The 21499-nt window shown below is 52.4% G+C and overlaps 1 protein-coding gene across 4 annotated transcripts in view; it reads left to right on the top strand.

Annotated features, from left to right (window-relative positions):
- The window catches only part of TMEM131 (transmembrane protein 131), a 167026-nt gene extending 149836 nt beyond the window's left edge, over positions 1-17190 (top strand). The window contains exons 32-41 of one of the 4 annotated variants that reach the window (XM_081265187.1): positions 5251-5429; positions 7994-8121; positions 11023-11147; positions 11271-11420; positions 12339-12504; positions 13261-13382; positions 13485-13581; positions 14162-14259; positions 14835-14992; positions 16156-17190. In XM_081265187.1, the coding sequence (XP_081121313.1) occupies positions 5251-5429; positions 7994-8121; positions 11023-11147; positions 11271-11420; positions 12339-12504; positions 13261-13382; positions 13485-13581; positions 14162-14259; positions 14835-14992; positions 16156-16437 (1505 nt within the window). In that variant the 3' untranslated portion in view covers positions 16438-17190. Of the gene's footprint in view, positions 1-5250; positions 5430-7993; positions 8122-11022; positions 11148-11270; positions 11421-12338; positions 12505-13260; positions 13383-13484; positions 13582-14161; positions 14260-14831; positions 14993-16155 lie in introns of all 4 variants that reach the window. The other 3 variants (XM_081265189.1, XM_081265186.1, XM_081265188.1) reach the window with 3 other exon arrangements.
- Positions 17191-21499: the final 4309 nt, after the last annotated feature.

The raw sequence follows: 21499 nt of genomic DNA, 5'->3' as shown, positions 1-21499 counted from the left end.
TTTGTCACAGTCTTCTGGGGTCGTCTTATGAGTTTAAGTGAAGTATAGAAACCTTATCTCTCTTTATGTTTCTTTGCCCTTTGCAAGTTATAATTGTCTTAAATATCTCTACTACATACGTTTAGAGCCAGCCATATCAGATAATGTTAGAATTTTGCTTCAGTCATCCAGCACAACTCAGAATCTACTCAAGTCCTGAGGAAAGCCTGTCTGATCTACCCATACTCTTGCTGACTCCTTCTTGGTTTTCCCTAATGCTCCCATGTTCCTTTTTTGTTATCCTTTCTCTATTGGGTACTTCTTCTATTTCTTCTTTTAGAGCAGGTCAGTTGGATTCAAATTCTCTTAGTTTTCCTTCATTTGCGCATGTCGGGAAGCTCCTGAAGGATGTGTTCAGCGGGGTGGAGGGTTCTGGGGTAACAGTTGTTTTCTTTAGTGCTTCTAGCCTCCATGATTTCTGAAAACAGAGCTGTCATCCTGATTGTTTTTCCTATAGATGAGGCAGGCGGCTGACCTCAAGGTTTTTTTTCCTTTGTTTTCAGTTTTCCCAGGTTTGCTTTTGCTGTGTCTTGGTGTGGATTCCTTTGCATTTATCTTGCTTCAGGCTTTCTCTTTTGTTTTTGATTTGTAGTTTTGTGTCCCAGAAAGGGGACATTTTCATTTCCACTCTTTCTAGAGTTCTTTTTCAGCCCCTCCTGTTTCTCCTTTCCTTCTGAAACTTTGATAACACAATATTAGCTCTTTTGCTATAATTACACAGATCCTCTCTTCACTTCTTCTGTTTTCGCTCATAATTTCTATTTTCTGTTTTCAGGCTTACGATTATTTCCTGTCTCCTCCATTCTACTCTTCAGCCCACGCACTGAGCCTTTTATTTCAATTATTTTTCAGTTCTATGATTTTCATTAAGTGTTCTTCCTTGCATTTTACATTTGTTCGCTGAGGCCTTCAGTTTTTTGCTTATTTCAGACGTGTTTGTGATTGCTTAGTGTCACCGCTGTGTACCAGTGACGAGTCCTCGCTTTCCCGAATGCTGAAGTATAACAACACCAGAGAAGCACATGCCAAGGCCAGTATAGAGTGCACAGTGGAAGCTTTATTAAAGAACAGCAGAAAAGGCTCCTCCCCAGAGGAAGAAGGGGACCCAAAAGGCATAATCCATGAAAGGGGCGGGTCTTCCCTTTTTTATAGCTAAAGTCTTCTTTCAGTTTACCCCACTCCTGTCCTTTGTTTCCCTCTGTCCTGCAGTGATGGAAATGCAGGTGGGAAGGCCCAAAATGTGGGAGACAGGTGGACTGAAGGAGTAATCTGGGCAAGAAGGGCCTGGGGCAGCTTTTGGATTAGCACCTCCCTGTTTGCTGGGAGCTGCTTCATTAGCATTTCTTTAGGATGGGTTCGGGCCTTGGGGACATTAACATTTCAATTCCCCCAGGTGCTGCTCTGCTCTCCTGGACTCCATTCTCTGTAATGGCTCCATTTTATTTATCTTACTAGACCGAATTTACCTAACTAGCTAGCTATCTGTAAATCTGGCTTCATTAGGACAACAGTTATGTCTTTGTCAGATGGTTCTAACATATCTGTCTCCTTGGCATTGGCATCAGTCACTTGGGTTTTTTGTTTGTTTTCATTTAATTTGAGAGGTTCCTGGTTCTTGGTATAAAGAATGACTAGACTGAAACCTGGACCCTTGGAGTCTTGATGTTCTGAGACTGTGGCTCTTTCTTAGCCTTCCTGTTATTGATGCCTTTCTCTGACATTGCTCTGACAGGGGAAGGTGCCAGGGTATGTTACAAGTCTTGATTTGCTTCTTGTCCCCTGTTGACACCTGAGGGTGGGGAGACTCCTCCTTGCTGCTGGGTGGGGTTGGGGTTCTGGGCACTGGAGTTGTCAGCAGAGACACAGCGGGCAGTGGAGGATGTCCTGGCCCATGCCACCCGTAGGGAGGGGAAGGTGGTTATCCCAGCCAGGGGCCTGGCTGGGACGGAAGGCCCTGCGCCCTCCCAGGTCCTCTTTGACACCAACCTGGCAGGCATACTGGGGGCCTGGTGATGGCCTTGCAAGAGGAAGTCTGGGCTTCTGCTCAGCCTTGGCTGGCGTGCTGGGGTGAGAGCACGTGGTGTTTGGCAGGGAAGAAGGCTCTTGTCTTCCAGGATGCCCCTCCTGCCTTTGTTAGGGCTTTGCCTGTGTGCATTGATGCTCGCGGGGAAGGTAGGTGTAGCAAGGAGAAAGTCCAGGGAGCGCACCGCCATGCCTTTCCTTGGGCCACCGTCTGTCTCACGTCTCTCCTCCTCTCAGAACTTTATTACGCTTATTTTTATTTTATATACTGCCCAGGGATTTTAGATGTGCTTATTAACAGGAAGAATAAGGAAAAGTACATCTACTCTGTCTTCGAAAAATTGTTAGGCCTCTGGGTGCTTTTAAGGGGGTTTCTGTTTCCTGTTGGGGGATCGTCTGGCTCCAGTGAGTAGAGAAACTCAAGTCGGGTTGGAGAGTCTCCAGCGAGTGTACTGTGATCTCACCAGCAGCGCCCTCGGCTGCAGGCCTCCCATTCGAGCTGTCAGGTCTACTTGGACCTACTCATGGCCGGGGTCAGTTACGTAGAAAGCCCTGAAGTGGGATAAGAGTTTGGTCTTAGGGTAGTGGGCGACAGATCTCTGAGGCCTGAGCGCTGCCCTCATGGTGCTGAGACTGAGGGAGAAATGGAGCCCAAGGGGCAAAGCTGGGAGCCTCCAAAGGGGAATGTCACCAGGGATTTGGTGACCACAGGAGGTGAGCCAGCCCCTGAGATGGAGTCTGCTGGGCCACTGAAGGAGGAGGAGGAAGAGGAGGGCGGCGGCCTCAGGGACATTCATGTCACTGTGGTAAGTGCCTGGTGAGCATGCTGCCCTGCGAGGACCCCTCCTCTGTCACCAGGTTCACGCTGGGTATTGTTCTTCCTTGGAGACGCACCGAGTGTCTCTATGCTGCCACTTCAGCCTGGGCCATCGTGTTTGGAAGATTTTTTTAGAGCGACTGTGTGCCACTTATGCCACTGTCCCCTCCAGAGCCGTTCATTCAGAATCTCTCACGTATTTGTTTAAGCTCCCTGGGTTATCCTAAAGTGTGTCTGCTTCAGAAATATTATTATAGACTGAGAGCCTGAACGATGATTTTAGTGTATTTAACTTAGTTTTAGACATTTTAGATTTGAACTGCTTAAAGTGAGCCCCCAAGGAGAATAGAGGGGAAGAGGACAGATTGCTAGGAGCACCAGCAAAAATGTCAGAAGAGAAGTCCAGCAGTGATGGTGTTGGCAGCAGGCCGGGAGAGGCCTTGACTCTGCAGGTGCTCTGGGCCAGGGGTGGACGGGAGGCGAGTCCCTGGCTTCCGTGGTGGAGAGGTCACTGACGCTTTCCAAAATCACATCCATGAAGGCACCGAGAACAGAAGTCAAGGGCAGCACGTTTAAAAGTTAATGAGAAGAAGATAAAGACTTGGAGGCAAAAAGTATAAGCTACTCCTTCATAAAATAACCTTTTTAACCCAAGTTTTCAACTTAATTATTGGTGTAAGTATTTATTCTTCTTTGTCTATCCATGGCTTTAAAATTTGAGTTCAGTTCTTTAAAAACTCCACTCCTCTCCTGCCGTGGAGGTCTGGGCTAGGGTAGGTAAGTCCAGCTCCTCCCACACCTCACTGTGCTTGCCCAGGCCGCAGCACTGGCCAGTTGTGCAGCTCAGGTGAGAAGTTCATGGCTCGTCTGGAGCAGGACATACCCTTTCTCTTCTCCCAGGGTGGGGAGGCGCTCTGGCCCTCCAGGGATGTCAAGTGCTGTGGTAACTAAAGCAAACTGGTCAGTTTTTTCCTGGGATGAAGGCCCTGATTTTGAGACTTAATATCCAGTTATGGTTTCAAATCCAGCACCTCCTGGGATCATTGTGAAGTGACAGAGGGACATTCCTGGAAACCACCCCAGAGCCTTATCTTTCCTTTTTTTTTCCTCCCCTTTGGGTACCAGGTATTGAGCCCAGGGGTGCTTAATCACTGAGCCACACCCCCAGCCCTTTTTATGTTTTATTCAGAGGCAGGGTCTCACTGAGTAGTTTAGGGCCTCACTAAGTTGCTGAGGCTGGCTTTGAACTCGAAATCTTCCTGCCTCAGCCTCCTGAGCCGCTGGGACTACGGGTGGGCACCACCACTCCTAGCCCAGAGCCTTACTTTTTCTTTTACCAGACCAGGCTCCTCAAGCTTTCTGTAAAGGGCCAGGTGGTATCTGAGGCTTTGTGGACCACAGACTTTCTCTGGGGCTTATTTAGTCATTTTTTGTTGTTTGTTTGTTTGTTTTACGCCACTTAAAACTATGAAAATCATTCTCCCCTCATAATCCATATAAAATAGCCACAGGCCACATTTGACCCATGGGCCACAGTTCACCAACCCCTGATCTTGATGCCAAGGTTTGAGTCCCTGGAACCCATTAACAGTGACATTCTTTGAGAAAAAGCGTAAAACTTGAGGTTCACATTAAGTTGTATGAAGTCACTGTTTTCAAAGGATGTATTTAGAAATGACAACTCACACAGGAGTGGCTGGGGTGCAGCCCTGCCCCCTGGTGTTCTGCAGGAGCCTCTGAGGTGTGGAACCTGGGGGTGTCTCTGCGTGTCCCATCCATACTCAGGAGCAGCTCCTCGAGGCAGGAGTGGCTGCTCACTGCTGTGCTCCCTGCACACACAGCATCCCTGCGAACATGTCATGGGGTTGGGCCTCGTTAGTCTTGGTGGCATCCAGATCTTTCATTACAGGCGCTCAGTAGCCAGTATGGCCTCACTTGGTGTCCTGTGCCGGCCGCTGTCCTGAGGCCTTCTGTGATTGTTCACAGGAGCCTCCGAGCAGTTTCCTCTCTGGTGCAGACAAAGGCCAGGACCCCCAAAGTCACAGGGCCACTCATCACATGTGTCACCACTGGGCCTCCATCTCTGAGCAGGTCTCAGAGGCACCTGGTTCCACCGTGTGACAACAGAGCTCATCGCCCTCTAGGGCACTCTCAGGCTGACAACAGGTCTGCCAGATGGACAGAGTGGTCCAAGCTCACCAGCTGTACGCTCTGGGCAGCACTCGGTTACACACAAACTGTGCCCGTGAACCTGTTTTTAATAATCTAATCCAGTTCTGATTTGGAAAGAGTCCAGCCTCTTCCAAAAGGCATGAGGGCTGGGCTCCCCACCGCCTAGAGCAGGCAGTGCTTTACCTGGTTTTCACCCGCAGGGAAAGGCAAAGGCCAAAGCCTTCAACGCAAGGTCAAAGCCCCAAAAAAGCAGGAGGAGAAAGAGGAGAAGGGGAAGGGAAGGCCCCCGGAGGACGAGCTGAAGGGGTCCCTGGCCGACGACGACAGCTCCTCCACTACCACCGAGGCCTCCAACCCCGACACCGAGCCGCTCAAGGAGGTAGGCGGCGGACGCCCGCCCCGCGGGCCTGGCATAGTGCAGCGCTGGGGATCCGTGGGGACGGGTCAGCCCTCATGCCGTGCCAGCTGGGGATGGACGGCTGCACCTCCCCGGTGAAGGACGTTTGGAAGCACCGCTTCAGAGCTGGGAGTATCAGGAGTAGTGACCCCTATTACTAGCTCGCAGGTGTTGTCTGTGTCTGGGCAGCGTCAGGACCTTCATGGTCATGGTGTCACATTGGGAGCAGCTCCCTCCCCGGGCAGGTGGGGCAGTGACTATCCCAGGAGGGTGTGGCCCAGGGCGAGACCCCAGGCTTTAGTGGTCACCCAGAGCTGGCAGCCCAGCCCAGGACATGGCAGCCATGAGAATTCCACCTTGTCCCCGGAGTCTTCTGCTCAGGAATAACCTTGCAGAACACCCAGCATGTGGCAGCATCTCCCTCCCCCCCCCTCGCATCGCAGAGGGGAAAGTCCCAGCCGTGGAACGTGGAACGTGAGCTCAGAGCTGTGTGCAGGGTGGGGATGGTTCTGCTCTGACGCCTTTTAGATGAATGTTTGAGATCATGGAGCAGAGTCTCTTTCAGCTTCAGTCTAGTGACCTAAGGAATCACTTCTTTTTTTTTTTTTTTTTAATATTTATTTTTTAGTTTTAGGTGGACACAATATCTTTATTTTATTTTTATGTGGTGCTGAGAATCGAACCCAGTGCCTCACGCGTGCTAGGCGAGTGCGCCACCACTTGAGCCACATCCCCAGCCCAGGAATCACTTCTTAAATGTGCCCAGCAGTACCTGGAGGGTGAATTAATTTTGGAAACATGTGCCTTGCTATCCGGGCAGCGGCCTTGCTCTGCGTACCCCTCCCAGCTGGCCCATGCTGTCTGCTTGGTCCACTTCTAGCCAGTACTGGGGTTTTGCACTTGATCCTCTAGAGAGCAGGGAGCTGCTGCGCGCCCCAGGGCCCTGGCTGCACCGGCTCATCCTCCCCCGTGGCAGCCGCACCCTGGTCACCCTCAGTGGCTGGTACCTGCCAGTATTCCTGCACCCGCTAAACCATCCTGGCACCCTTGTTGGCACTGTCCTCTTCCTGCCCCTGCTTGCACCCAGCAGTAGCCCCAAGTGCACATGCTGCGGCAGCACCTGGGCCTGTCTGGCTGCCTCGGTGGGCTCTGTCCTGGTGCGGTGCCCACAGAGGTCAGGAGCTTTCCTTTGTGACCAGGCCCAATTGGCAGGTAGTGTATTTGCTTCCCAGCGAGGTCACATGCAAGAGGTCGTTTTCCTCGTGTCTTTTCTGCCCATTCACTGAATGCCAGGCCTGTGCCAGGTGCTTGAGCACCACTGGACAGGGAGGCCGCAGCCTTGTCCTCCCGAGCTCTCGGTCTGTGGCCCCCAGTGGACCAAGTGTTTAGGAGATGCTTCTCCAGTAACTCAAAGTAGTCTTCAGGGTGTAAGAGCCAGGGGCTGATGTACCTGCCTGTGCTTGGTGTCCTGGACAGTCGCCTGGCCTGGCATGGCCTGCTAAGTCAGGGTGTCATCGTCACCAAGACGGGAGGGCTGGACACTGGCGGGTAGGTGCTACTCCACCCCAGGCTCCACCCTGCATCCACAGCCGCCCCCTTTGCTGGGTGTGTCCTTCCTCTGTCCCCCAGTGCTCCTTGAGTGACTGGTGAAGAGCCAGGCTGGTGTTGGTGCATAGCCTTCTCACAAGCAGTTCACCTGGTGGGTTCCCCAGCACCTGAGCGGACACACCTGTCCAGGGGACAGGTCCACTGACCTCATGTGTGCACGCCACAGCAGCGTCAGTCACTGTACGATGCATGTGCAGCTTCTGCGCTGGCCTGGCTTTCAGAGGCAGCCTGGGTGGCCCTCCCCAGTCCAGGCTCTACCTGGCAACCAGGTGAGAGCCCTGTAGAGCGCTCTGTCACACCACGGGCCCACATTGCTCCCAGTTTGTCCTGTCTCTCTCCACCTGCTAGGCCTCAAGGTCCTTGAGGGAAGAGGCCAGACCCGCACACCAGTCCCACTACCTGGCACCAAGTGGGTGTCTAGTAAATGTGTGTCGAGCAGGTAAATGAATACCTCAGCCCTGTCCTGTTGATGGTCCCACTGAGCCGGCCACATGCTGGTTCAGTGGAAGGCCCAGGTGTGGACACATAGAGGGCGGCTTGCCTGGCTTTTTGGCCCTGAGTTTTGTTCTTTGGATTGGGCACGTTGCTAGGAGTGTTTAAGTTTATAGTCTTCGCTCAACTCTCCTTATAAAGACAAGGTTTTGCTCCCTGATGCTTAAAAATAAGGAGCTACCAGTTGCTTCTTCCACTGCCACCACCCACTTCTATCAGATAGGAGTATATAAAAATGAACTTTATAAAAAAAACTCAGACTCGCCAAAACATAATTATAGTTACAATCGTAATGTGGCTGAAAAATTGACAGAACTACAGTAGATTTCAGGGAAGGAATGTGTCACGTTTATTCATTTCACAACATACATCCAATACCTCTTAGTGTCTTGTCATTTGTCATTTTTATTAATCTTTCTCAGCAATTCCGCATGCGTTTTTTACAGGATACAGAAAAGCAAAAGGGAAAACAAGCCATGCCCGGAAAACATGAAAATGAAACGTCTCAAGTGAAGCAGAAAAGCAAAAAGCTCTTAAATGTTAAGAAAGAAATCCCCACAGATGTGAAACCCAGGTGAGGAGCAAGAGGGTGCAGAGGAGTGAGGGTAGGCGGGCTTCCGGGGCCTTTGCAGCAAAAGCCACACTCCTCTGGGGCTTTCGTCACATTCGCTGCCGTGGACTGGACAGCCACGGGCTCCAAGTGTTAGACCGGGGCGGGGGGCGCCGGCTTGATGATCTGCTGCCAGGGGACAGGTGTGGAGGAGAATTTCAGTTTGTGACTCATTCCCAGGCAGAGAGGCTTTTCAGTTCTGCTCAAGGTGACCTTGATGGCCAGCACAGGTAAAGGTGTGACATCCTCCAGAAAGTGCCCCAAGGCTGCTGCAGCACCAGCCCAGAGCTGGTGTCAGGACCTCAAGTTCTGTGCTGTAAAACTTGCAAGTTTGTTCCTACCAAAAAGAATGTTCAGAGCAGGTATCCCCAGCCAGACGGTTCTCTCGGGAAACACCTCCAGCTTGGGCCCCACAGGAAACACCTCCAGCTCGGGCCCCACAGCTAGGCTCGCTACCGAGTGTTCCTGGGATAAATGAGGGCGTTAAACTAGTAGGTTACTAACGAGCTTTTGGTGTGCAGAGATCTTGTGAAAATAGTTATGCCGTACATTTTGTGATTGTAAATTGTAAAACCAGTGCTCCTAAGAATGGTCTTAGAGATGCTGTGCCATAGGTGACGTCACCAGATCTGCCGTCTGCTAGCCCTAGCCCTGGTGCCTGAGTTTAGTGCCTGAGACCGGGCAGACAGGACGCGCTCCTCTTCTCAGCCCTCTTCTGCTGACTCCTGTGGTGTTCTGGGGTTTGCGTGGCCATTAGCAGGCTCCTAATTTGAAAAGGCTTCACTGGAGCCTGCACCCTTGTGAGGTCTGTGAGTTAATTCTCTAGCAAAGCACAGAAAAGGCAGTTAGTCCTCTCCGGCCGCAGTTCTCCATTCTCTTGATGGATAGCTGAAAAAGAAATGGGTCCCAGAAGGCCATTCAGGCAGCACACCCCACACATGCACCCTCAGTCTCCTGATCTCTTCAAACCCACTGATTGTCCTCTGTTTCTACAAATTTAAGGGTTGAAAGTTCCAGTTCATCACCGCCAGCGAGCGGTGGTGTTGAATGCAGCATGTTGACGGGCGGCCACCATCAGGGCCAGTCCTGGCTTTAGTTGCCTGAGATCCTGTCCAGCTGTGCATATGATCATAGGCCAGGGGAAGGGCCTGGGCTCCCTGTCACCCTACAGCCACACCCCAAGAGCAGACTTTAGAAGTCAGCTCCTGGGACTGAGAGCAGGGGCTGCGGTGGCAGAAACGTGGTCTGTTTTCCCAGCTTTACACCTATGGTAGCAGGCCTGTGGACTCCAGAAGATTCCATTACAGGTCAGAGATGCCCGAAATAGGATTAGACCTCAGGCACTGAAAGGGCTTCCGCAGAATCAGGAAGGGCCCAGGGCATCCTGCTTTAGGACAGCTCATTGGATTTTCTGTTTATGAGCATTTTACACATTAATATCATTGGAATGTAAAATCTGTGATAAGCAGAGAGAAGTCTGGAATGTGGACCAAAAGCCATACACTCTCCAGCAGCATACTTGCACAGGCGGCAGGGCCCAGGGCCCTGGGCTGCATCACTAGACCACAGCCCTTCAGCATGGGTAGCATCCCCGTCTCCACCCACTCAGCCTCTGTCCCCCAGACATCCATGCAGCATGTGTGACGGGAGCAGGGACAAAGCCTGTGGGAGCCACCTTCTCCCTTCCCTTTTAGAAAAAAACACCTAATAAAAGTTGGTTCTTGTCCATTTTTTGGAAGCCTTAAAAAAGTATTTTGCTAGAGATCATCTGGCTTAATCAACAAAAATAAAATAGTCTGGGACCTTTTTCCTAAAAAGCCAATTAATGTTATAGTAGCAGAATTAAGCTTTGTACAGACATCCCCCCACTCCTTGACTATCTACCCTAAAAATAGCCCACGCCCACACCCTGCACCAGGGCTGGTGTCTGCCTCAGGCAGCCTTCCGGGTTTTTTGGAAGACAGTTTTTAAATAACCCTGACAGTCAGAAGTAGAAGAGCGGCAAAAGATATTATGGCTCTGTGTACTGATGGTCTCACTCATCAGCAGTGCTAGGTTTTTGTCTGTTTTTGATTGTTTGAACATCAGTTTGTTATCGCACTAAAATTCTGTTTATTTGGGCAAAAAGACCCTCTGAGTTTTTGGTTACCTCTTATATTAATTCCTGAAATAATACCTATTAATTATAGAAAATTTGTGACATGCAGAGAGACTAAAGAATGAAAAGTCAGTTAGTTCACTGCCTCTATTTATTCTTGTTGCCAAGGCCAGACTCAACTTGGCATCCTCCTTCCTCGGCCTTCCGAGTCACTGGGTTACAGGCATGTGCCACTGTGCCTGTCTCTGCTTGTACATGTGTATTATCTTGAGCTCTCTCATGGCGCCCCGCTCCCCTGGACCACAGGCACGAGGTGCAGCCCTGCTTCTCTGCAGAGAATTGGTGCATTTCCACAGTAGCCAGGAACTTGGCATAGGTGCTCCCCCCCCCCCCCCGAGTTTCTATGGGAAAGTGTCCAGGGTTTTGAGTAGCAGGAGCTGTGGTGGGGCGGGTCTGAGATCTTTGACGTCTGTATGTTCACAAGTCCCACAGTGGCCCAGGAGCTCCAGGCCCACGGCCACACTTAGCAGCCCCACACGACAGTTCAGGGCTCTGTACCCTTTTTCTGAAGTGGATGCAGTAGCCCTCACCTGTACCTGAACCAGGTGAGGGTCTACATGCTGAGTGTCTCCTGAGCAGCCCTGGGAAGCTGAGCACACAGCCGGTCCTGGGCTGGGCTGGGCCGGGAGGAAGCCCACTTAGCATCAGTGACTTCTGCCCTCACCCAGAGCAACAGACACGCGTCTCCCTCCCTGGCTGTCTTCCAGTTCTCTAGAATTACCATACCCTCCCACGTTGGAAAGTAAACCACGTAGAAATCTCCCAACCAAGATTCCTCTTCCAACTGCCTTGACAAGTGGATCCAAGTCACGAAATTCCCAGAAAACAAAAGGTATTGTCGTTTTGATCTGAGTGATTAGCCACCTGAGGCTGGGGCGTGTGCCCACATGGGAGGGAGGGAGGGAGCAGAACTAAGGAATTCCCCTCCCTTAACAAATGTCTGATTTTTGTGCAGGTACAAATAAGTTAGTGGACAACAGACCACCTGCCCTAGCAAAATTTCTCCCCAGTAGTCAAGAACCAGGCAACACCAGCAGCTCAGAGGGTGAGAAGGACTCTCCGCCACCGGAGTGGGACGCGGTGCCAATCCACAGGCCCGGCAGCTGTGAGTACCGACCTAGCGCCCGGGGCCACCCACAGCCCACCCACACCCCACCCACACCCCATCCACACCCCATCCACACCGTGGAAGCACGTGCTCCAGCCATGTTGGCAAAGGCTCACGCAGGGCTCTGTCCCCGGAAGCTGGATACCAGCACAGCACTGCCTCTGTGCACGGTGGAATGACCTGGTCGGGTTGTTGATCATCCAAGAGTTGTCACCCCACAGTAGCGGTCTTTTGCCTGCGGCCAGCTCCTCACATCACAGTACTGGAGAGTAGCAAGGGGCTGGCTGTGGCTCTGGAGACAAGGACACAGAGCCACAGACAGAGGGCACTGCAGAGGAGCCAGGGCCTCTGCAGGACGCATCAAGTGGGCAGGGCTGAGGACCAGGAGCCCCCTCCTGCTCCTCGTCCTAGGGCAGCACTCGGAGCAGGGCGGTGGTGGGTTTCCTGTCCAGTTGTCCTGGACTGCCATCTCGCTGCAGAATAAACATTGTAAGACATCTACCGGGAGTCTTTATGCCAGCCTGTGGACGGTACTTATCAGGCCAGGTGGATTCTCAGGGCGTATCCTTGTGATTTTTGGGGCCAGGACAGCTCACACCAAGGGGGAGACGAGGTATTCTTGTAGAGCAGGGGACGTTCAGCCCAGGTGGTGGCTTCAGCTGCTGTCCTGAGGAAGAGAAAGCAGAAGATGTCAAGACCCAGGAGCACCCGGCCAGCCTGGCAGGGACAGCGCAGATGCCAGCCCCTGACGCCCCCGAGGGCACACACAGACGAACTCCTGGTTTCTCTTTAAAACCTTTAAGCAGAACACGTCAGCGCCTTAGCTTGAGTCCCACATGTGCTGAGAACGTCAGAAGTAGCTGATAAAGAGCACAAAATATCACATTAATGAGGCCTTTTGTGTTTAATTTCCAGCAACTGACAGTCTTTATAAACTTTCTCTGCAAACCCTCAACGCAGACATTTTCTTAAAACAACGCCAGACCTCACCGAGCCCCGCCTCTCCGTCTCCCCCTGCCGCCCCTTGCCCGTTCACATCCCGGGGCAGCTACAGCAGCATCGTCAACAGCAGCTCCGGCAGGTAGGGGCCTCTTCTCAGCAGGTGCATCCGACGGTCACCATCACTGTCCTGCCATACCTCGGGTGCTTGCCCATGGCCCTTGTACCTGATCACTGTCCTGCCACACCTCAGGTGCTTGCCCTTGGCCCTTGTACCTGAGGCCAGCCATGATCCTGCTCTTATTCTGAGCCACTCCCTGCTGTCACCCTGAACTGGCCAGGGCACTCTCAGCACACCAGGCATTAAGTGAGGTTGGGGACAAGACCCTGATGTTGGGCAGGCTCTGGCTAGGATGGCAAACAGGCCCTGCCAGAGGACCCACCAGCCACACTCACTCAGGCAGAGCCCCTTGTGTCTGCCTGGGACCGCTAGCGAGTTGATTTTGGAGGGTGGGCTCACCAGGTGCCAGCACCATCATGGGTATCTGTATGTCCCATCCTGGCAGGCTCATGTAGGTTCCCCCAGAGTTGGCAAGAGGCGGTGACTGCCATGGCTGGAGAGCCTGCTGAGGCCTTGCCACGGTGGGCTCGTCGTCCTGCTGTGCCAGGAGCTCCCTCTTAGATCTACTCCCATGCAGGCAGTGGTGGCTCTGCAGAGTGGCCCCTCCCAGCACTCCCCAGAACCCAGTCGCAGCCTCTGCAGTCCCTAGACCCCTCACTGCCACCTAACAAAGCGGTCTGACCCACAGCGCGTCCAGGGCAGCCCCGAGAAGGCCCCGCTGGCCCCGCCGTGGGCACGGCTGGCCAGGACTCAGTCCTCACTCTGCTTCTTCCTTAGTGACCCGAAAATAAAGCAGCCAAACGGAAGCAAAAGCAAGTTGACGAAAGCAGCTTCGCTCCCGGGCAAGAATGGCAACCCCACCTTTGCTGCAGTCACGGCGGGTTATGACAAGAGCCCTGGTGAGTGCCCACCTTTGCCCCCAGGCCGGCACACCTGGGCACAGGGCGGCCGAGTGGCCCTGGTCACGGTTTGCCCTCACTGACACAGATTCACTGTCGCAGGTGGGAATGGCTTTGCTAAAGTGTCTTCAAGCAAAACAGACTTTTCCAGCAGCCTTGGCATCTCTCACATTCCCGTTGACAGCGACGGCTCGGACAGGTATGTGGTTGCCCCTGATCAGCAGGGAGGGCAGGACACCTCCGCGCGGCCACCTGCTCCCCCAGAGGCATTTCCTTGTCTGTTAGGTGTGGCTAGCGCTGCTAAGAAGCCTTGTCTGCTGGGGGAGCCACAGTCCCTGATGAAAGGGGTGCAGCAGGCCCTGGCTGTGGGCCAGCAAACCCCAGTCCAGACATTTCCTCCTTGGTACCCTAGTGGGCTGGAGGGAGCACTCTGATGGCTTCTCAGGGACCCTCGTGAATCAGCTGGGCCCTTTGACACATGTAGCAGTGTGGTGGCATTAGCCACCCGTGCTGGTGACCCGCCTAGAGGAGTGACAGCAGGAGGCCCCATGCCCTCTGTACCAGTGGGAAGTCCTAGGTGTGAAGCCACTTTTTAAGAAATCTGCCCCCCTCTGCAGACGCCTGCTCTGACCCAGGCTGTGGGGGGCACCCGCTCCTGCGGCCCTGAGACCTGCCCTCATGGGAGGGCAGCCGCGCCTCCTACAGACGGGTGGCGCAGCGTGTCCAGCCCAGTGCACTAAAGTCCCCTGTTCTGTGTCCTTTCTCTTCTGAAAACTCAGCTCGGGTTTGTGGAGCCCCGTCAGCAACCCAAGCAGCCCTGACTTCACCCCCCTCAATTCATTCTCGGCCTTTGGAAATTCCTTTAACCTGACCGGTGGTGAGTGTTCAGCGAGACTGTGTGGAAATGGGAGGGGCGGGATGAGGGGAACTTTCCTGTCTGGCGGAGCCACTCTTGAGCAGACGTACGTGCGGAGCAGGTCCCTTAAACTTGCATCAGACGCTGACCGGCCTGAGGTACACACTGACTCCACTGGGACGGTTCTGAGCTTGCCCTCCTGGGCGCCCTCGGATCCTGGCCCACACAGCAGTGTCTGGCCCTCTCCCTGGCCTCCCTCCTCCACCACCCGCCCAGGGCACAGTGGGCCAGGCTCTGCTAGGGGCCTGGTGGCCGCGCCCCATGGCCGGTGTCTAAGAGCTTCCTGACTCCTGGGAGGCCAGGGCACCACTCCCTTTCTCTTGCCCTGTACGATCAGAGCGTTGCTGGGTGTGCCTCAGCTGCAGCATCCTGTGGGAGGGTCGGCACCTTGTTGCCTCTAGTGCAGAACAAGCTTGAGCCTGGGAGACACCCCCGCATGCGTCGGGGGAGCTGGCTTACAGTGGGAAAGTGTGTGAACCCCATCTTCTCAGTGTGGCGGATCAAATGCAGACTTGATGGCTATCTCATTTCAGAAGTTTTCAGCAAACTCGGGTTATCTCGCTCCTGCAATCAGCCCTCCCAGAGAAGCTGGAGTGAGTTCAGCAGTGGCCCCTCTTACCTCTGGGACTCTCCAGTGACAGATCCGAGCCCCTCCTGGCCGGCCAGCTCCAACTCCCCCACCCACACGGCCACCGTGAGTACTTGGCCTGGCCCACAGCCTGGCTGTCATGGGCACTGAAGAGACAGTGAGGGGTGGGCTGGTGCGGCGCAGCCCTGCCCTGTCTCTGCGATCCGCCACAGTGAGCGAGCACCGCGCCTCAGAGCCTCAGGGACCAGGAGGTTTGGGGAGGAACATTGGTCCTGGCTTCTCTCCTGGTACTTCAGGGTCCTTTTCAGCCTATGACCTCAACCACAGGTGAGGCTGGGACCCACCTAGGGCTCAGGTGAGGGCTGAGCAGGTTTCCAGGTCTATGTACCTCTGTCTGCGGCCCCTGAGGCAAGCTGGCACTTGGCATGCATTTTGTTTCTAAGAAGCACCTCTTAGCTCCAGCTTTTCTAGTGCACATTTGTTTGCTTCTCAGCTCAATTTTTCTGCAGAGATTATGCTAAAAAAAAAAAAAAGTCCACTTATCAAGAGAAATGATTTCAGCTTCCTGTAATTGTTACCAAAAACTGTGATCCCACTGTGATTACGTTTTTGTTCTCAGGAAAACTAAATCAGATGTGCAGAGTCCAACAGGCAGTGTTTTAACTTCGTAGCTCTTACTCCCTAGAGTCCACAGTTTGTCTTGTAATCATTCTGGCTTCAGATTTGATGCCTTAACAATTGTTTAAAACAGGAGCTAGCAACAGGCATGGTGGAACATACCTGTGACCCCAGCAACTCAGGAGGCTGAGGCAGGAGCATCACAAGTTGGAGGCCAGCCTGGGCAACTTAGACTGTGTCTCAGAAAGGGCTGGGGATGTAGCTCAATGGTAAACGTCTCTGGGTTCAATCTGCAAAACATAAAAAAGCCAAGGATCCCACAAACTCAGTAGAGAAACAGGTAGTCAGTGTTCAGGCCTCTCAGGCCATCTGCCTCTGCCCCTGTTCCTGGTGCAGGAGCCAGAACAAGGGCAGTGCTCCAGGGAGACCAGCGCACAGGGCACGCCGGCTGGGTTCGGGCCACTAGCTGGAGCCCACCAGCCCTTCTTTGGAACATCAGAACTGTCTCCTCAGACTCTGGTGTGGCCTCCTGTGGTTAGAAGTAAAGTGAGGAGCCTGTGACCTAGCCTCATTTGTCCCCCACTGAGCCACTGCCCTCTCCTGCCCATGCCGCCCAGGAGCTCAGCCTGCTGTTCTCTGTCTTGTCGCAGTCTATCCTCGGCAGCACCAGCCTGTGGTCCACCACCCCCTTCAGCAGCTCTATCTGGTCCAGCAGCCTCAGCAGCGCCCTCCCCTTCACCTCCCCAGCAAGCGCGCTGTCCAGCGTCAGCCTCATGGGCGCCGAGACCTCCTCCACGGTGCACGCCCCTTCCGCTTCCAGCCCTGCCGACGACTTGGGACAGACCTACAACCCCTGGCGGATATGGAGTCCCACCATCGGAAGAAGAAGCTCTGACCCTTGGTCTAACTCGCACTTCCCTCATGAGAATTGAAATTAGGCAAAGAAACAAGAACAAACCACGCGGGGGTGCCTCATCTCGATCATGACCCGCCGCCAAGACCTGTCGGGCTCCCTGCCCTCGCCCCACTCCCACCACCCACCGGCCGCGCAGACTCGCAGGGCAGGCTCTACACTCGCTTCTCAGATCTTTCTTGCAATTATGATACTATGAGATTTGCTGTTGTGCTTTTAGAGAAAAGTCTGGACTCAGCCACAAACTCCACTAAGACCTGTCCACCCAGCCCTCAGCTGTCCCCATTCCCCTCCCTCCTTTCTCCTCCCTGCTTTCTTTACCTGTCTGAACACAAATTTGACATTACAGCTAAGGGAGTAATTTGAGTTGATTCAGAAGTCCTGGCATGTGACAATTTTACTAAATTTCCAAGTTTGGTTTTTAATAATTTCTCAATATTATGCGCCAAGATCTAATTTTAAAAATGTATGAGGACTTTGTGCTGAAAATACAGAGTATTTTTTTAAAAGTAAGGCTGTCTTGGTTAAAGCAGATTACAGAGATGTAAGACAACTTCAGAACAGTGGGTGAATGTAAGACCACTCGGTTGAGACCTTACGCATTTTCCGTGCTGTTTGTACTTGAGGTATGTAACATTTGTATACCTGAATTTATTTTAAAGATAAACCGAAATGCACATAACCAAGTCTTGAAATACAAGATTGAATGTGTATTTCTTAAAAATACAACTTTGTGTTGTACTTTGAAATAAATGATGCTTTTTTCAAAAGCCTTGAATTGTTTTGTTTCGCTTTTTAAAAAAAAAAAAAAAAAACACACACACACATTTATTTGGACTTCCACACACCAAACAAAACTTCAGTGCCATTGCCCAACCCTCTGGAGTTGACGGGTCAAGGCAGTGGTCTACTGCAGTTCCCACAGTGGTCACTGAGGGTCTAGGAGAGAAACCTGGAAGCCTGTGCAGACTCCTCCAAGGGTGGTTTTTCCTCCCAACATCCTAAACATTAATGAATGACGATGGTTAACTCCATCTCAGCACCTGGCTGAAACCGTGGCTGGCCTCGTGATGACCGGGGCCCCAAGACAGGCTGATGGCAGAGCCACACGCCAGTCGCCATTCTTGGCACAGGGCCTGTGTCCACCACTGCAGGTCCTGGGATGGGCTGACCTTTGTCAAACTGTTGTATGAGGAGTCACGTGAGGAGAAGAAGATCTGAGAGGAGCAGGGTGTGAAAGGCGGGCAGCTGGGATTCGTCAGGGCCTAGGAGGGACCTGACCCGCCGGCAGGAGTTGCCCACAGCTCACAGCTCAGGGTGCCAAGTGGCCCCTTTCAGTTCCGAGCTGGGGAGGGGACTAGGAGAGCGGCCATCTACCCACCATCAGCCCACTGGTGTTGAGAAGTCTGAGCAACCTAACCTGATGCAGCTGGACCCCAAGCCGGGCTAGACCCAAGGCACCTGTGTGACACTGACAGAAGGAGCCACAGCAGAGAAGGCTCAGTGGCGAGTAGAATCACTAGCACAAGCTGTCTGTCCTTGGAACAGACTGGAAGCCATATACCACACCTGGAAGGTGCAGAAGTGTGCACACCTGGAGTATTATTCATCCCCTTCACAGAGTGTGTTGATCCTTTGCCACTTTAGTTCTCCTACAACTCCTCCAAATGGTCCCTGGGGTCGGCAGGGACACCAGGCGAGTGCCAGCCTGCCACTGGGTGTCAGTTTGGGTCAATCTGCCTGCTCCACTTGCTCTTCTTAGCCCCTCCTTTCCTATTTTCAAACCAGGCGTGGCCAGGGGGGTGGGAGTGTTGAACAGAACTGTCGGAGGTCAATTACACCAGGAAGAAACTGAGCCATCCTCACAAAGGTCGGAGTAGTGAGCCATGGTGTGGCGTGATCTTTCATCCACCATATGCTACAATTCTGTAGAACCAGACACGGAACCGATCACTCCAGGGATACCAGGTTCCCATGCAACCAGATGTCTGGTGCTCGGGCCCATGGTGGGCATGTGTGTGACAGCTGCCCTTTCACCATCTCCCTAGCAGGGTCTCTTCTGGTCACTTGCAAAACCAGGGCCAATTCAAGCCTTGGGAATCTATACCCAAGCAGATAATCAAGTGTAAATCTCTACAACAGGTGAGCTTCACATAAACCCTCATTAATTAAAGAAATTCATCAGCAATCTTCACTTAAATAAGGGTATAGTAGGGAGCCTAAACTTGCTTTGTCATAAGAGTCACCTAAGTCTGCCAAACTCTTAAGTCCTAATTCCACCCCATGGGCCTCATCCACAAGCTTGAGGAACATGTGCCCTTGGAGAGGGAGAAATTCAAACAAACCTTACTGCTGTCGTCTAGGACTCACAGATAACCCAGGGTAAGCAATCCAGTGGTGGGTGACCCTCTCAACAGCCAAGTCTGAAGGCTTGGCAGAACTTGGAGTCTCCAGTTTATGGTGAAAATTTGATAGCACAATAGTTTGCTTTGTAGCAGGCCAAGGTCAAATTTAAAGTTACATAGATAGAAAGAAGGACAAGATGGCTGAAAAGAGGTGCCCAAAACTTGCTGCCGCCTCCACAAAAAAGGACCCAAGTAACAGGTACGTACGTAGCTGTATTTGCGGTGACGAGCAGTTGGAGAACCAGAACTGAGCAGGAAAGAAACCTGGGCCAACAGCACAGCAAGAAACCAAACGCTCCAGCATGTGCCACCCAGATCCAGAGCCGAGGTAGAGGTCTCCCCTTTGCAGGGGTGAGGGTCACAGAGATGGTCCCAGCAAACTCCACCATGCAATTGCTGGCAGTCCTGGCCACTGGATGCTTTCACCCCACTCAGAGGCCTGCAGCCCACTTAGACAAGTAGCCTAAAATCTGCATGGTGGGCTGGCTTTGGAGGAAAGACCCCTCACCTGCTAGCAGTCCCCCCAGTGGGCTACAGCCAGGAGCCGTCTTGAGAAAAGGGCCTGTGTCAGAATCTGGATGGCTCTTGGGGACACAGCATGTTCCCATCTCTGGGTCCCCACAGGTACTGCCCTGGCTCAGGGGTAGCTGCCTCATGAGTGACTGGCCTATGTCAGTAGGGTGCCTTATACTCCAGAGGACAGGGGACCTGACAGGAACACAGAGCACTGCCCTCAAGAACTAGGAGGTAGCCAGCACAGCCAGGCCCTGGTACCAGGGCGGGACTGCAGGCAAGGGCCCCGTGGTTCCTGCAAACCCCGCACCGAGCTCAAGCACCTGCTACTGACGGCGCAGGGAGGAAACCCAGATTCCCGCCACGCCCCTGCCCACAGGTGACAGGGCCTGGAGCAACCCGGGGCTCTGGCTGTTGCCCTGTCCCCAGGCCCACACGGCTAGAGGATGCCGAGAGCAACTGAGTCCAGCTTGGCCACCGTTGCGCTCCAGGGGCAGCTCAGGCTGAAGGAATAGGGAGAAAAGCCCTGGCCGTCCCCCAAACCTGAGCCTACCCTCATCAGAAGCTCAGAACATTGCCTGGTGCCACTGAGACCCCATTCTGCACTGCCACAGGAGCCAGAGGAACACCCCAGTTATCACTGCCACCGGCCCAGACAGTTCCCTCGGCCGGTGGTCCTGGCCGGTGGTCCCCTCACCTTGTCTGACGACACACTGCTGTCAAGACCATGCGGGCACCACAGGGGAGGCCAGGGCTCTGTGACTGCCTCTCCCCCCCCCCCGCCCCCCACAGCATCTGGGCCCACACCCCTGCTGGGCTGGACAAGTGCTTTAGGGCCCTCACCACTGCTGGGGACGCCAGAGCCCGAGGTCCTAGCTAGAAGCAGAGTTCACATCAGAGCAAAGTCCCCACCGCCAGTTAGAGGCCGTCAGTCCCATTACAGAGGAGCCATGGAGCACTCCACAGCCACTGCTGTCTACACAGCCCCTGACCGAACACTAGTGTCCCCACTGCTGCAAGGCCCACAGCAGCGGAGTCTGACTGCCACAGGACGTCCTGTGCCCAAAGTCAACAATCCCAGGCAAAAGAGGTGAAAGGGATCCAATGCTGCACAGCAAATCAGCACACCAGGCACACCTTCCCAGGAAGCTGTTACTAAGAAAGCCACCCCATAAAAGTGGGAGAGTTACCTAGTCCACCAGACATGGAAATCTCAACCTAGGAGCACAAGAAATACGAAAATCCAAATATGACATCTCCAAAAGACATCATAACTCTTGCAGCAGATTCCAAAGAAATAAAGATGGATGAAATGCCTGATAAAGGATTTAAAGAAGCCGGGTGCTGTGGTGCACGCCTATAATCCCAGCTGTTCAGGAGGCTGAGGCAAGAGGATGGTGAGTTCAAAGCCAGCCTCCAGAACTTAGCAAGGCCCTAAACAACTTAATAAGACCCTATCTCTAAATAAAATATTTTTGGAAAGGGCTGAGGATGCGGCTCAGTGATTAAGAGCCCCTAGGTTCAATCCCTGGTACCACAAAAAAAAAAAAAAAAATTGCAGTTGACAACTTCAACAACAGACTAGATCAAGCAGAAGGTATCTGAACTTGAAAACAGGTACAATTAATATGTGGTAATAAAAATGGGAAAAGTTATGTATACAAATCATTTAACAAAACAGTATGGAAACTTTTGAAATATTTGCCTAATTTTATAAAATTCTTGCAATTCATAAAGACTTGGCATGTTAACAAAATTGTAACATCCAGATTAACTGAAGACTGAGATGTAAATTGGTGTGGGAGTGACTTAAACACTGGTGCAGCTTCTGAAAAGAACAAAAACTAATACAAAAAAAATTCATTGCAACTTTCTCTGGTTTCTTAAAATGAGTCATTCACAAAATATACAAATACTTTCAAATGATGTGTTTGTTTTGCCATTTCAGAATTTTAAATAGGAAATAAATGCTCATGAAATGTTAACTTGGCTTTTATATTTCTGTTGTCCAGCAGCTTCAGATCCGGAGAGAAAAACTACAGATTATTTCTATAGGTACAGGTCTGTGTAGAGAATAGTCAATTTTGTGGTTTTCTCTTAAATTGTTACAGTTAATCCTGATAATCTAACATGACATATAGTTTTCTTTAATACACTGAAAAG

The sequence above is a fragment of the Spermophilus citellus genome (genome assembly GCF_964194105.1).
Source record: "Spermophilus citellus genome assembly, chromosome: 13".
In the NCBI taxonomy this organism is placed as follows: domain Eukaryota; kingdom Metazoa; phylum Chordata; class Mammalia; order Rodentia; family Sciuridae; genus Spermophilus; species Spermophilus citellus.
Note: the sequence above shows the minus strand (reverse complement) of the source record. Positions and strands in the feature narration are given on the sequence as shown.